Genomic DNA, 14,955 nt, shown 5'->3' with positions numbered 1-14,955 from the left:
GCGAGGAATGCTCGGTTTCGACCGAACTTGGAATCCCCTGCTGTCACACAATCTACTCAAAGCTGGGAAGTGGCACGCCTTTCACCAAATGGGAGGTCCATCCTCGGTGGCGCCTACGAGAGCCATCCTCTCGAGATCCATACCGACGAATCCTCGACCCTAAGATCGCCACTGCTCTCCGGGGCAGACCTAAGAACACCACGCAGGTTGTTCCAGCGCGGCTAGCCATCGGGGCAAGCAGCCAGCCCAGTAGCCAGCCAGCCAACAAACCAGCAAGCAAGTCACCACGGCGCAGACGTGGTCGACCACCGGGAAGTCTCAACAAGTCAACGCTAGCTAGGCTTCCACTGGAAGTGAGCCAACAGACCAGCAGCCAGGCTAGTAACCAGGCCAGTACCCCATCCCAGCGCCAAACGCGCAGCCGGTCAGTTGTTCTTGGAGCTGGAAGAACTACAGGAGTACGTGCCAGCGGGCGGCAGACGCAGCCTAGCATTCGTAGGCGAAGGAGTCAGTGGGAGCTGCTTGACAGCGACGAGGAGGTACTTCCCTCGATAGTAGTGAGAGGATAGCGATATGGAGAGCTGGCATCTAGAGCATACTTGAATTGGTCTTGTTCTGCAGATCTTGTTATGAGCTCGATTTAGACCTGGGTTGACCCTATTGGTTCTTTACCGAAGCTGAGGGACTTGTTAATGGAGCTGGCTTCACCGCCTTTGCGCCGATGTACCTGTGGGTCGAAGGAAAAAAGAGCGAATCAGAGGCCATGGAAGTGACGCCTGTGTAAGAGTGACGCCGGTGTAGCCATTCGTTCACGCCGGTGTAGCAACTGCCTTACAAATATGCGAGGCCGTGAGGTCGGAAGCAGGAACAGACGACGCAAGAGACGCGCAGTGGGACTCTACTAGGACATAATACATACTTAGATCGCACAATAAATTCAGTCGCTTAGATACCACTAACAACTCGTAGTATTAGGTACTACTGTATACATAGTCATTTCCTCGCTTACTCACTGCACTTACGAGTTTTTGAGATAACAAGTCTTTAAGCAAAGGCTCACCACTTAACAAGCGCAGGATTTCTACCAGCCATTATCACCAGCATTCGTGCTAGGCTAGGCATCACCATTCCTAGCTTAGTAGCTCCTTAGAGGACCTTTCTACTATCCTCACTACGATCATGATTCTAAGAAAGGAAAGCAGGAAGCGACCGTGTTAAAGAAGGACAATAGGGACTGATGGAGACCAGGTACGGTTCCCTCGGCGGATGACGATGTCTCCGAAGGGCACTACTCGCTGAGCAGGGCGACTACAGTCTCTTTATAAGAAGTGATAGTGTTCAAATCCATGTCGTCGTTTCGAACCGGCAGGCTTAACGCAGGCTGTCTGGGGGTCAATTTACAAGTGCTGGCTGGCACAACCCAATAATACATTATGTTCATCTCACAATTCTCTCCAGAGAGTTGCGCCCACCGATATAGTTGTTGTTCCGTCGGGCGCCTGAATTCTTGAAGGAGTCTTAGCAAGATATTAGGATATGGAGATCTTAGTACGTACCTGTATAGTCTTCTGATCTCTTCTGCGAAGACTCTAACATCGGAATTATAAGCGGCCTCTTCTCTTAACCACTTCCGTTCTTCGCTACACATAACATCAGGCTCAATAAGATACCTGAGTGCTTTGCAGGCGCTGATGACTTTGGAGTTGCTATATCTTTCATATACTCGCTCCCGATGGAGGCCAATGCCCTGCTGCTGGTTGTCCATTGTTGACGGAAGGGAGGTCGCTAGGGGTCCGTACTTTAATTCTGTGTAGCGATTCATGAAGAGGCTCAAGCTTTGCTATATGAGGAGTAGAAGGAGGATGTTCTAGAAGTGACTGGAGACTTGCGGATTATTTATACTAGTGTTTGTCAGCGGTCTCAGAGATAGTGCCGGAACTCGACCATGGTCTTCGTCCCGTAAATCTAAGCTTGCCTGCGATTGTTAGATGACAACTCTTATCGTGCGGAACCTAGGGCGGCAGGCTGAGGAGGGGACACTGTCCTCGTGCACTGGGGTGGAAAACAGGCCAATGTGCGGCATACCCTGCTCACCAGGCGATGTGTCCTGCATGAGCAGTTCCACCAACCGTGTAGGAGAAGCATAGCTAAGGATAACGCCTATCTTGTCACGACCTATTAGGTTTTGGTCGTTCTAGGACCCAATCAGAGTCTGTGCTGCTTGCACTTATCGCTCATCGACGCCAAACTGTGACTGGTGCTGTCCAGCATATGTGGGTCTCTCCCCCCAGCACGTTCAGCCAAGCACTTCATGGTCTTCTCCGTACAAGCGCACAAGTCCTAGCTCAGCATGGGCGGCCACCTCAGCAAGGCAGAGTTGTTCACAACCGTACCGAGAAGCGGACTTAGTGACGGAGGCGCGCTCCGGCGTGGTGGACCAGTCGGGAGTCTTTTGTTAACACCTGAAGTTCGTGGTGCTTGACAATAATTGTCCTTGACTCTGTCGGCCCCTGAGATGTACTCCTAGATTGCAGCTGGTCAGGGTCATCCAGTGAGTGGCGGACTGGCAGATTCATCTATTAATGCACCCAACTCTGACGCCGATGGAAATGGGTCTAGGCCCCTGGCCTTCACCCGAACTAGCTCATCTGACCATAAATGAGACGAGGGACGGCACGGCACGGCCCAGCGCGGGATTAGTTCCGGGTAGTGAACCAAGCATCGAACTAGATTTGAACCACAAGTCACATTGGATTACAGAAGCATCAGTTACTCCTCTAAACTCGCTAGGAATCGCGGCAAGCTCAAAACCACCTCTTTCTCATCACGTAAACACATTTTGTGGCATATAAGTAGGTATTTTCAAAAATTGTCACTGTTTCCGTCCGCCCTCGTGCGCTGCGCGAACATTATCCTATTGCAAGGGTCGTTGGCCTACGACAACGCTTCAGTGATCAGAAGCGCCCGACCCAAGCTTCAACAGGGACAGTTCCAACAGAGAGTCGAGGCTGTGGTCAGTGATTGTGGCATAGCTATGCGTGGCGGATGATCTCCGTGGGGCCCTGGCCTACCCTTGCGCATGATTGTCCCGAGGCTCGGTCGGTGGAGGCCAGGGTGCTGCGGTCGCAAACCCCTCAAAATTGCTGTGATGTTCTGTTTGAGTGCTTGGTTTGTCAGTATCAAAAAGGCGGGAGTGGTCTGGTGCTGATAACTGCTCTCGTCACTGAGTGAAGTTTGGTTTTCAATCGTTAGCTGAGATTTTCATGACAGATCTGAACACCATACAAACTCGTTGACATCGGGCATCGGCGTCCCTTCTAATAAACGGGATCCTCCCTCCAACTGGCTGCTGGCTGGGTTAATTATAACGTGGAGCACAAAAGCGTCACATTGCCTGCCGAGGTTGACCGGTCTCTGAGCAGCTATAGGCGAGTTCTTCTTGAAATTCACTTCTTGCGCCCTAGTGCGACCTTTTAGAAAGCTCTCCATTATGTTGCTGATACACAATACTCCAGCGAACAGGTCCACAGGATATTTGGCTCAGCTGTTATCCTGTAGCACAAGTATCAGACGTCTACTGCTTTATACGTAATCAAAAGCCAGAAGTGGCTATAGCACAAATAGATAATGACCTTGAAACCTTATTCACCGACAGGGTCCCTAATCCTGCCATACTCCACTACTACTTACATGCCCCACGATACCCCGTTTCTGGTCCCATGCTCCAGCTCGTGAAAATCTCTTGCCCCCTATCCGCGCAATCCCTATGCGGCATAACGCCAGGGCCATTCTAAGCATCCCAGGCCCCAGCTTCAAGATTACCTCTTTTTACGGCTAGCGTATTATTCATTGTTGAGCGACCTCAACTTACTCGATCATAGATCGGTGTATGGGAATGCACCTTAGCGAGCATAAGACAGCCGTCAACGTACAGCTTAGGCGGCTCTATCTCGAGCTCAACACCTCTAGTAACAGCCGCTCACCAGATGTTCCAGCTTTGGTCATCATACGCGCTTCTACTATTTTACAGAGCGCAATACCTCAGCCTCTTCCTGCCTGCAGGCCTGCATCTAGGCGGCGAGGGCGGTCACTGTCTCGAGCGGACCTACCCGGTAGAGGCGCCTTGACTGCGCCACAGAGTGCCTCTACCCAGCACGCACCTGGGCAGGCACCAGGCTGGCCAGCGTTCTGGGTAGAACCACCCACGGGCTGGGCCCACTCATGTGGACCTACACTGGGCGCTCTAGCCACAGCGCAGTGCCGCGTCCGTTTCACCTTGCAGCTGCAGCTGCCGTCTTCAAGCTGTCCGTTCTCCCCTTACAAAGTCATCATCATTGGCGACGACCCTACGTAGGGACTCCCATCGCCGCAACCATGGCGCCATCGCAGCAGTCCATGTTCCGCTCGGCGGACATGAGCATGGTGCAGCTCTACATCTCGAATGAAATCGGCCGCGAATGCGTCAACGCCCTTGGCGAGCTTGGCCTCGTCCAGTTCCGCGATGTCCGTCTCTTCCCCAGTGCTGGCTGCCTAGCCCTCTGCCGAACGTATGCTGACCAGGACGCAACAGCTCAACAAAGGTGTCAATGCCTTCCAGCGCACATTCACCCAAGAGATCCGAAGACTCGACAATGTCGAGCGCCAGCTGCGTAAGCATTTCTGCGACATCGAATGATTACTCACAACTCAATGCGACAGGCTACTTCCACGCGCAGATGGACAAGTCCGAGATCCCAGTCCGGAAATTCGACCTCGACAACGAGACGCTTCCTCCTCCTACGACCACCGAGATCGATGAGCTGGCTGAACGCAGCCAGAGTCTCGAGCAGCGCATCTTCCAGCTCAACGACAGCTACGAGACTCTCAAGAAGACAGAAGTCGAACTGACCGAGTGGCGATGGGTTCTCCGGGAAGCCGGCGGCTTCTTCGACCGTGCCCACGGCAATGTGGAGGAGATCCGCGCCTCCACCGAGGAGGATGATGCGCCCCTGCTCCGCGATGTCGAGCAGCACAGCCAGGCCCCCGACGCCGAGCGCTCCTTCGGTGGCATGAATATCGGATTCGTCGCTGGAGTCATCCCCAGAGACCGCGTCGCTGGAGTCATCCCCAGAGACCGCGTCGCTGCATTCGAGCGCATTCTGTGGCGGACTCTTCGAGGCAACTTGTACATGAATCAGTCCGAGATTCCGGAGCCCTTGGCCAACCCCAGCACGAACGAGACGGTCAACAAGAACGTCTTCGTCATTTTCGCCCACGGCAAGGAAATCCTGGCCAAGATTCGCAAGATCTCCGAGTCCATGGGTGCCGAGATCTACAGCGTCGATGAGAACTCGGATCTCCGCAGGGATCAGATTCACGAGGTCAACGCCCGTCTCAATGATGTGCAGAACGTCCTGCAGAACACACAGCAGACGCTTGAGGCTGAGCTCACACAGATTGCCCAGTCTCTGTCCGCTTGGATGATCCTCATCACCAAGGAGAAAGCTGCATACCAGACCCTCAATCTCTTCTCATTTGATCGCCAGCGACGTACCCTGATCGCAGAAGCTTGGGTCCCGACGAATGACCTGTCTAGGATCCGCGCTGCTCTCCAAGACGTCACCAACCAGGCGGGACTGTCGGTCCCCTCGATCATAAACGAGATCAAGACCAACAAGACTCCACCGACGTACCTGAAGACGAACAAGTTCACCGAGGCATTCCAGACCATCATCAATGCTTACGGAACTGCTTCTTACCAGGAAGTCAACCCTGCCCTGCCGGCCATCGTCACTTTTCCTTTCTTGTTCGCCGTAATGTTTGGTGATCTTGGCCATGCCATCATCATGCTCAGTGCGGCTTTGGCTATGATCTACTGGGAGAAACCTCTCAAGAAGGTCACTTTCGAACTCTTCGCTATGATCTACTACGGTCGCTACATTGCTCTGGTCATGGCCCTTTTCTCCGTCTTTACAGGTTTGATCTACAACGATGTCTTTTCCAAGTCGCTCACGCTGTTTGACAGCGGATGGGAATGGGTTGTTCCTGAAGGGTGGAAGGAAGGTGAAGCTCTGCTTGCGCGGCCCAAGGAGCACTACCGTTACCCCTTCGGCCTCGACTGGGCTTGGCACGGCACCGACAACGCTCTTCTCTTCTCCAACAGTTACAAGATGAAGATGTCCATCATTTTGGGCTGGGCACACATGACTTATTCCCTTTGCCTGTCGTACTTCAACGCCCGTCACCATAAGAAGCCCATCGACATCTGGGGAAACTTCATCCCCGGCATGATTTTCTTCCAGTCAATCTTTGGCTATCTGGTTGTCTGTATCATCTATAAGTGGTCCGTGGACTGGTTCGGGACTGGCCAGAAACCGCCTGGCCTGCTCAACATGTTGATCTACATGTTCCTCCGGCCTGGAAAGCTTGACGTCAAATTTTACGAGGGGCAGGCAACAGTGCAGACCTGCCTCCTACTTCTGGCTTTCATTCAGGTTCCAATCATGCTCTTCCTGAAGCCGTTCTACCTGCGATGGGAGCACAACAAGGCTCGTGGACAGGGATACAGAGGCATTGGTGAGCCATCACGAGTGTCTGCCATTGATGACGACGATGACGGACGCGCCAACGGTCGCATCAGCATCGACATGGATGGCGGCGAGGGTGCTGCTATACTTGCCCAGAACGGTAACGCTGATGATGACGACGAGGACGGCGATGGACATCACGTGTTTGAGTTCAGTGAAGAGATGATCCACCAGGTCATCCACACGATCGGTATGTATTCCCTGTCTTGGTATGTGTTTCGGGCTTCCACTAATCGACGATATCAGAATTTTGTCTCAACTGCGTTTCTCATACTGCCTCTTACCTGCGTCTCTGGGCTCTGTCGCTTGCTCATCAGCAGCTCAGTATCGTTCTGTGGGACATGACCCTTGGCTCTGGCCTGAAGGCCGGTGGCATTGGTGGTGCCATCTTCCTGGTCATTGTCTTCTACATGTGGTTCTTCCTCTCCTGCGCTATTCTCATTGCAATGGAAGGCTGCAGTGCTATGGTAAGTTTTGGGGGGCCGGCGTCCACCAAGACGTTTTTTGTACTCATCACTGACCGTCTCATAGCTTCACTCTCTCCGTCTGCAATGGGTCGAGGCTCAATCCAAGTATGCCCACTTCGAGGGCCACATGTTCACACCGCTCTCCTTCGCGACACTGTTGGAGGAAGACGAAGCTCTGGCGGAATTCCGTGGCTGAGAACCAGAGTGGGAACGACTACCACCTCTTTACCAACAAAGTGCGATGTCGTCCCAGCCAGATCGTTGCCGCCGCCGGGCTTGAGGTACAGGCACTCGTATAGCCCGCGGCCCTTGCGCTGGCACGGGGCACAGACAGGCCGGCCGCCGTCGCAGCGGACCTTGCGGTGGCGGCAGCTCTGACAGGCGAGGCGGATCTTCTGCCGCTTTGCGGGGCGCGAGTCGCTCCCAGAGGCCCCGAGCTCGGTCAAATTGGACAGCGAAGAGTCATGGCCTCTGCCCAACGAAGCCAAGGTCGATCCGGCCATAGGTGAATCCAGAGGATCTGTGGTATAGTTCTCGGATTGATCGCACTCCGCCTGTCCCTCGAAGTTGTCAGGCGCCAGTGAACGTGGCTGTAAGCAGGTATTGTAGCGCGACGTGAGCGTGCTTTCGGTGGTGGACTTTGTGGTGGTAGCTGTTGTCTGAAATCCACCTCGTTGGCGGAGAGCTTCGGTCAAGTTGTAAAGAGGGTCGTCTTTGTGCTGAATTTGGTCCAGGTAGAACCAGCATACTCTTGCACTACTCCGATGCTCATTGTCGCACACCAGCATCCTCTTGGCCAAAAAATCAGCCAGGAGCCCGTCAGTGCACCTGATCTGGTTCTCGAGCCAAGCCGGCCGTAGGGTCCCTTGGCTGTGATGTCCCTCGAACGCTGGAAGACCGATCGCCAGCTCATACGCCACGACACCAAGAGACCAGATGTCGACAGCAACTGTGTAGGATGGGCTTCGACTCATCGCAGCTCGTGAGATCTCTGGTGCTAGATATATTGGTGTGCCGCACTGCGTTTCCAAGACACTCTGCTCCGACAGACCAAAACCCCCAAGCTTGATAGCGATTCGATTTCCAATGCGGTAGTCGACAAGGATATTAGCCGGCTTGATATTTCGATGGGCGACCGGCGGCTTCAGCTCGTGCATATACGTTAGGGCGGACAGGCATTGGCTGGTGATCGACAAGACCTCCTGATATGCTAGATCCGTGTAGCTGTCAAGAGCCCCGCCTCGCAGATATTCCATTTCGAGTCGCGGTGTTGGATTGAAAGAGCATGCCAGGAGTCTCACGATCTTGTCCTGTTGTAACGATTAGCAGTTTGCGCTTTAGAGCAACTGGTCTTCACTAACGTGGGAGAGTCGACTCATGATGGCAGCTTCCTTCTGCCATATTTCTGTATGGTAGCTCTTCCTTTGGATCGATAGTGGCGAAGGGACCTTTTCCACTGTCTCTACACCAGTGCTGACGTTCCAGAGATGGTTCACAAAGCCGTGTGTGTCCCCTCCAAGAGACGACCTGACGTAGATTGCTCCCTGGTGGGGGGTGTGGACTCCCGTGCCGGATCTTGTCGGTGGGTATGACAGACGCGCATCGTAGAGGAGAGCCTCCGCACTTGCGCGGCCCTGCTTGAAGCGGTTGGCCTTGTCGTGATATGCTGGATCCATCATATCGTGCCGAGCCACCACGATCTGGAAGGCTACGATGCTGGGTATCGTGATCACGATTATGTGCTTTCGATCCGGGACATCGTGACCACGGATGATCCACTGGAAGTCTCGACGTGCCTCTGTATAGTCCGTATCGTATGCGACTGTGGTACCGACCAAGGAGTTCCAATCTTTGATGATGAGTCGGTTGTGCTCATCGAAAGTAATGCTGAAGTGGATGTTGGAAACGCCCTGATAGCTGAGGACCAAGTCGCAGCTCGTATTTCTACCGAAAAGAAACCCTTTCTTTGTCCGTGGAAAGGAACTGAAGCAGATTGGAAGGTGTGGCAGACAGTCGAGTGGTTGTGCAAAAATGTCTTCTGGCGGCTCAGTTGATGCTCGTTCGTACCCTCGGTGGGCCGACCACGCTAATTGTCACGGTGGCACATAGGCCAAGGCGCACAGCACACTTCAGCCTAACGAGCGGCTTCCTCGGCTGTCGCTCCTCTTGGTCGACTCACCAACAACTTCCCGCCATCGTATCGCTGACCACAGCCTCGTTCGTCGGTCTGCCGCGAGATTTGAGACTTGACCCTCGAGATTTCTGCAAATGAATCCCACAACCATGGAACACGATTACCGCTTTCCAAGGAGACCTGACGGTCGGCAGCTCGGCGACCATGATCGCCGCATCCTCGACGTCAGTATGCTTGACAAGACAAGCGCAGCCGCGGGTCATCGTTTGCTCAGCACGCCCTTATTTCCACCCTTTGGCGAGGCCAATGCTGCTCAGCAGAAGAGTCTCTCTCAGATGCAGCAGGAGGATCCCCTGGCGATGCAGGTCTGGAAGTTTTTCAGCAGAACGAAGCAGCAGCTGCCGGATCAAGATCGTATGGAGAATCTGACATGGCGCATGATGGCCGTCGAGATTCGCAAGCAGCGCGCTGCAAAACTTCAGCAGTTCAGGTACGCACTTCCTTCTTCACTGTATGTCGCCCTCATGTCGCCTTGAATGTCTCTTCGTCCCTGTCCAGCCACGTCCTTATGATGGCATCGTGGAGGGGTTGACACTTTTAGCGAGCTGGGGCGGCATTCAGACAGAGGCTCCTCCCATGTTCGCCGCGCCTTTGCTGACAGCCCACCTTGCGTTGCTGTACAACAGAACCGTGCGACCACCAATGCAGAATGCTCCGAGCGGCATTGCTCAGCTTCGAAAATCATCCGAAAACGCCGTCAGCACGGTAGACGCGATGAATATCGACGACTTCATTTTCTCAGAGAATGCCGCCACACCTGCAGGCATCGCATCGCCGTTGCCCCCGTCTGCGGCGCCCAACTCCAACAGATCCCTTGCACACGGTTGCATCACAGATGATCGAGCAGTGTCTTCACGAGACTTCGACAGGGCGCTACGCGCCCTCTCTCGCGGGAGACCTAAAGAACGGTCTATATAACGGTAGTCGATTAATCGCTACCTGGGGGGGCACTATCACACTTAGAGTTCTCCGACCCCGCACTCGCACAGCCACCGTAAAAGTACACGAACGGGGCTGATACAGCGGTATCAGGCCAGGGTCGGTCAGCGAGCGAGAGAACAGCGTAGAGGTACTGTGGCGCAGAATAGATATGAGTAGTGTAGAAGAAGACTAGAGGAGCGCATCGTCATCGTATCGCTGGTGGAAAAAGTATATAATGCCGCGCTGCCATCGCGATTGTCCTGAGTCTTTCTTATTTGCCAAACCCTTCTTACTCACAGACGAGCTTCAAGAGAAGACCGCAACAACATCGCCATTCACCTAGTCCATAGCACTAGCACTGTCCCCCATGTCGCCGCACAAGATCCCCAACGAGCAGTGGGCGCAGGTGATTGAGGACGGAAACAACAAGGTCGAGTACAAGAAGATCCCGGTGCAGAAGCCGGGCCCGGACGAGGTTCTCGTCAACATCAAGTTCACGGGCGTCTGCCACACGGACCTGCACGCCCTCAACGGCGACTGGCCCTTGGACCGCAAGCTGCCCCTGATCGGCGGACATGAGGGCGCCGGCGTCGTCGTGGCCCGCGGCGACCTGGTCAAGGACATCGAGGTGAGTGCCTGTCCCCTCCCCTCCCCCCCTCCTCCATTGGCCTTGGGGGCCCCTTAGGTTTCCCTCATCATTCTTTGTAAATCGTCCTGCTGACACTCAGCTTCCTCTCTCTTGCCCAGATCGGTGACCACGCTGGCGTCAAGTGGCTCAACGGCTCGTGCCTAGCCTGCGACTTCTGCCAGCAGGCGGACGAGCCGCTGTGCGCCAAGGCGCTGCTGTCGGGCTACACGGTCGACGGGACGTTCCAGCAGTACTGCATCGCCAAGGCGGCCCACGTCGCGCGCATCCCCAAGGACGTGCCGCTCGACGCCATCTCCCCCGTGCTGTGCGCCGGCATCACCGTGTACAAGGGCCTCAAGGAGTCCGGGGCCCGGCCCGGCGAGACCGTCGCCATCGTCGGCGCGGGCGGCGGCCTGGGCTCGCTGGCTCAGCAGTACGCCAAGGCCATGGGGCTCAAGGTGATTGCCATTGACACGGGCGCCGACAAGAAGAAGGCCTGCCTCGAGCAGCTCGGCGCCGACCACTTTGTCGACTTCATGCAGTCCAAGGACGTCGTGGCCGACGTCAAGAAGGCCACCCCCGACGGCCTCGGCCCGCACGCCGTGCTGCTCGTCGCCGTCAACGAGAAGCCCTTCCAGCAGGCCGCCGAGTACGTCCGCCCGCGCGGCACTGTCGTGTGCATCGGCCTGCCGTCGGGCGCGTACCTCCGGGCGCCCGTGTTCGACTCGGTGGTCAAGATGGTCACCATCAAGGGGTCGTATGTCGGCAACCGCAAGGATAGCGCCGAGGCCATCGAGTTCTTCCGCAGAGGCCTGATCAACGCCCCGTTCAAGGTCGTCGGAATGTCGGAGCTGCAGAGTGTGTATGACAAGATGCAGCAGGGCGAGATTGTGGGCAGATATGTCTTGGACACCTCAAAGTAGGGGATACCTGTGTAGTCTAGTTTGTGCTCAAATCGACCAGTTTCTGCCGTGCACTTCAAATCTGATAGAGCGCAGTCTAATGGACTTGCGTCTTCGAGATATGCGAGTGCCAAGCAACAGGGCCTGCCCAATGGATCATCCCCAGATTCGCAGTCACAACAAAAACGTGAGCAAGAATATGAGGACCTGCCGCTGCTATTCTTAGCACTGGGCAATTACTACACGGGCATGAAGAATTGCTACCCGGGCATGACTCTTACACGGGCATGACCTTTTGCAGCCTCTGATTGGTCCATCCCTTTTTGTTAGTGCATCTAGATTCTGCCAACGCTCCCCTTGTACCTCGGGATTAGCTCTCCACCACGACGATCGACGAGACATATGGAAGCTATTCACTAGCTAGCTACTACACCAATTACCTCTTGTCGCATGTCAAGCCTACTGATAATGATTGTTCGTGAAAGATACCATATTTGTCAAGGTCACAGGGCTCCAGGCGTGGTGTGTTAGGCCCCCTGCTGAGACCAACACTCAAACACACGCTGTATCAGGAATATCCAATAGCCTCATCTTCCAAGGCATCTGAATCACAAAGCAGGTCATTCCTTTGTGCTGAAATTGGTCCCCTCTTTCCTTCTTTCATAGTCAAATCAACTGCCCCTTTAACCATGTTCTCATCCGTGCGTGCGACACTCTTCCTGTCGCGATCAAGGCCGTCATTATGTCCCAGCCCGACTCTCGATCTAGCTCAGCAAGCAACCAACGACTACGAAGCTATCAATTACGTCCCCGAAAACGACAGCGGCAGAACCAATCTGAGAGTTCAAGACCACCTTCGTCTAATAGCACAGGGACGAGCATTGGCCCGCACTATGGCGTGGGAGACGACGAGGCACTCTATAATGCTTTCGCCTCGTACCCAGAGACCTTCACGACCGCTCCACGCCCCCATGGATCGCGTGGGCTGAACGAGCCACCATGGGAGCTGCGATTCGATCATGAGATTCACCTATCGAATGATTTCCCAACCCCAGGAAGACGGTCGCAACGAGTAAGAATGCCTATACCAGGCCCGGAAATCGACCAGCCACCTGCCTGCTCTCCACAACAATCAGCACAAGAACAATTCTCTCCAACAAGACCCCAGTTTCAGTCCGCCCTTAGGCTAGTGCGCGAGGTGATTGGGACAGATCGAAGACTTACCATCGAGCTCGTCCGGTCATACGAACGAGTCCGCCAATGGCGCGAGATATGGGGCTACTCGCCGCCCAGTTCAACTGCATTCGAATCAACTCCGCCATACTCGCCTCCCCGAGAAAGGCACTCTCCGCCTATCGCCTAGCCGCCCTCGCCCGACCACCCCTTGTCGCCTGTCCCTGACCCGATCCCGAACCCACCTATCCCAGGCGACCCAGCGCCGTCAGCCGAAGTCCTGTTCGAGTGGGTGAATACTTTCGCGAAGGCTAATGGCTTCGGTATTGTTCGACGAAAGGCCTACTCATATAAGGGTCGGAAGATCCGGTACTCTTTCCAATGCGATCGATTCGGAGAACCACGCCCCTCAGAGAGTACCGGTATTCGGCAACGGAAGTCTCGAAATTGTGGTTGTAAATGGATGGTCATTGCCGAAGCACTGGAGGAGGGTAGATGGCTTCTACGACACCACGATAATTCCGAGCATAGCCAGCATAACCACGGGGCCAGTATCAAACCATCCGCCCATCCCTCCCACAGACGACTCACTACACCTATCAGGGCAACAGTCGAATCGACAAGCCGTCGGGTCGGAATTCGGGCCCGTGACGTACGCGCGATCGTCCTGGAGCAGCATCCCGAGTCATCCTTTACACGAAAGGATATCTATAACGCCAGGTCTCGTATCAGCCGAGACAAGTTGAGCGGCCACACTCCTACTGCAGCACTGATCAAGCTGTTCGACGAGATGGAGATTCCCTATCTTGTTAAGTGGGCGGATGATGAGCCACACCGCCTCGTCAGTCTTGTCTGGACCTTTCCGTACTGCCTCCAGATGTGGAAGCGGTTTCCTGAGGTCACCAGCTTCGACAACACATACAACACCAACCGCTTCAAGCTTCCATTATTCCAAGCAACAGGACAGACCTGCCTTGGTTCTGTCTACAATGCGGCGTTCGGTCTGATCGACAACGAGAGACGGGAGGGGTTCCAGTTCCTCTCTGAGAGCATTCGACAGATCTCAGAGCAGCACTCTATTCGCCAATCGGACGTTATCATTACTGACTTCGACGGTCAGATGAAGGCCGCCCTGAATGATCAGTTCCCTGATGCACAGCAGCAGCTGTGCATCCACCACATCAATTCTAACGTCTTGCTCAAGTCAAAGCAGAAGTGGGTCAAGGGCCAATGTAGCAGTAGTAGTCCCGACAGCAGCAACGGTGAGGACTACGCTCCACAGGCACAGGCTGAGCTCGGCCCGAAAGACGGACAGTTGGTAAACGCGCAGACAGCTGAAGTCGTCCCTCATAGCCATCGAGGGGTTCTCATGATGTGGAAGGTCGTCTTGTTTGCGGAGACAGAGGAGGCTCACGAGAAGGCGTGGGGAAGCCTCTGTAGGGAATTTGACGATCAGCGGGCCATCCTGTGGTATCTCCATGGAACCTACATGCCTGTCTGGGCGCAGTGGGCACGATGTTTCATTCGCAACTATCGCAACTTCGGCATCCGCGTCACATCTAGGACAGAAGCAAGCAACAACAACATCAAGAGCTATCTCCTGAATGGTATGAGCAATCTCTATCGGCTTATCGAGGCTATGCAAGACATGATGAAGGACCAGGAGCGAGATTTCAACGACGCCTGCGCAGCGGACGAGGTACTTACCGCGCGAGAGTACATAGGGTCCAGCTCGGAGTATCTAGGCGAACCCCGGACAGCACTCTCTTCGAAGGGCCTCGGGCTTATCAACAAACAATATCGGCTAGCAAGGAAAGCAATGCCGACGGGGAAGAATCCGTTCCCTGACCCCATTGGCGATTGCAGTGAGGACTGCTCGGTTTCGACCGAGCTTGGAATCCCCTGCTGCCACACAATCTACTCAAAGCTGGTGAGTGGCACGCCTCTCACCAAATGGGAGGTCCATCCTCGGTGGCGCCTACGAGAGCCATCCTCTCGAGATCCATACCGACGAATCCTCGACCCTAAGATCGCCACTGCTCTCCGTGGCAGACCTAAGAACACCACACAGGCTGTTCCAGCGCGGCTAGCCATTGAGGCAAGC

The 14,955-nt window shown here is 54.7% G+C and overlaps 4 protein-coding genes across 4 annotated transcripts; 3 read left to right on the top strand and 1 right to left on the bottom strand.

Annotated features, from left to right (window-relative positions):
• Positions 1–4,374: 4,374 nt before the first annotated feature.
• On the top strand, positions 4,375–7,229 carry B0I36DRAFT_257695 (V-type ATPase, V0 complex, 116kDa subunit family; the record flags this gene model as incomplete). The annotated part of the gene is made up of 5 exons (XM_046151035.1): positions 4,375–4,503; positions 4,571–4,649; positions 4,699–6,756; positions 6,813–7,033; positions 7,098–7,229. 5 exons carry the CDS (start codon positions 4,375–4,377, stop codon positions 7,227–7,229), a joined length of 2,619 nt encoding a protein of 872 aa, XP_046004064.1.
• A 688-nt stretch (positions 7,230–7,917) lies between these two features.
• B0I36DRAFT_206317 (kinase-like domain-containing protein) lies at positions 7,918–9,096 on the bottom strand (the record flags this gene model as incomplete). Its single annotated transcript, XM_046148843.1, has 2 exons — positions 7,918–8,343; positions 8,395–9,096. Coding segments are annotated over 2 exons (1,128 nt in total), but the record flags the coding sequence as incomplete, so codon positions are not given.
• B0I36DRAFT_342398 (uncharacterized protein) lies at positions 9,013–10,359 on the top strand. Its single transcript, XM_046156080.1, has 2 exons — positions 9,013–9,657; positions 9,854–10,359. Exons 1-2 carry the CDS (start codon positions 9,302–9,304, stop codon positions 10,143–10,145), a joined length of 648 nt encoding a protein of 215 aa, XP_046004062.1. The 5' UTR covers positions 9,013–9,301; the 3' UTR covers positions 10,146–10,359.
• B0I36DRAFT_300493 (alcohol dehydrogenase-like protein) lies at positions 10,336–11,751 on the top strand. The gene is made up of 2 exons (XM_046152025.1): positions 10,336–10,776; positions 10,896–11,751. Exons 1-2 carry the CDS (start codon positions 10,516–10,518, stop codon positions 11,697–11,699), a joined length of 1,065 nt encoding a protein of 354 aa, XP_046004061.1. The 5' UTR covers positions 10,336–10,515; the 3' UTR covers positions 11,700–11,751.
• Positions 11,752–14,955: the final 3,204 nt, after the last annotated feature.

Source organism: Microdochium trichocladiopsis (assembly GCF_020744255.1).
Source record: "Microdochium trichocladiopsis strain MPI-CAGE-CH-0230 chromosome Unknown B0I36scaffold_18, whole genome shotgun sequence".
Classification (NCBI taxonomy): Eukaryota; Fungi; Ascomycota; class Sordariomycetes; order Xylariales; family Microdochiaceae; genus Microdochium; species Microdochium trichocladiopsis.
Note: the sequence above shows the minus strand (reverse complement) of the source record. Positions and strands in the feature narration are given on the sequence as shown.

Bases quoted from the DNA above. Each gene is read 5' to 3' on its own strand.
- B0I36DRAFT_342398 (XM_046156080.1), top strand. From the start codon at position 9,302: ATGAATCCCACAACCATGGAACACGATTACCGCTTTCCAAGGAGACCT. The intron at 9,658-9,853 runs GTACGCACTTCC...GCTGTACAACAG, and splicing joins GCAAAACTTCAGCAGTTCAG to AACCGTGCGACCACCAATGC.
- B0I36DRAFT_300493 (XM_046152025.1), top strand. From the start codon at position 10,516: ATGTCGCCGCACAAGATCCCCAACGAGCAGTGGGCGCAGGTGATTGAG. The intron at 10,777-10,895 runs GTGAGTGCCTGT...TCTCTTGCCCAG, and splicing joins ACCTGGTCAAGGACATCGAG to ATCGGTGACCACGCTGGCGT.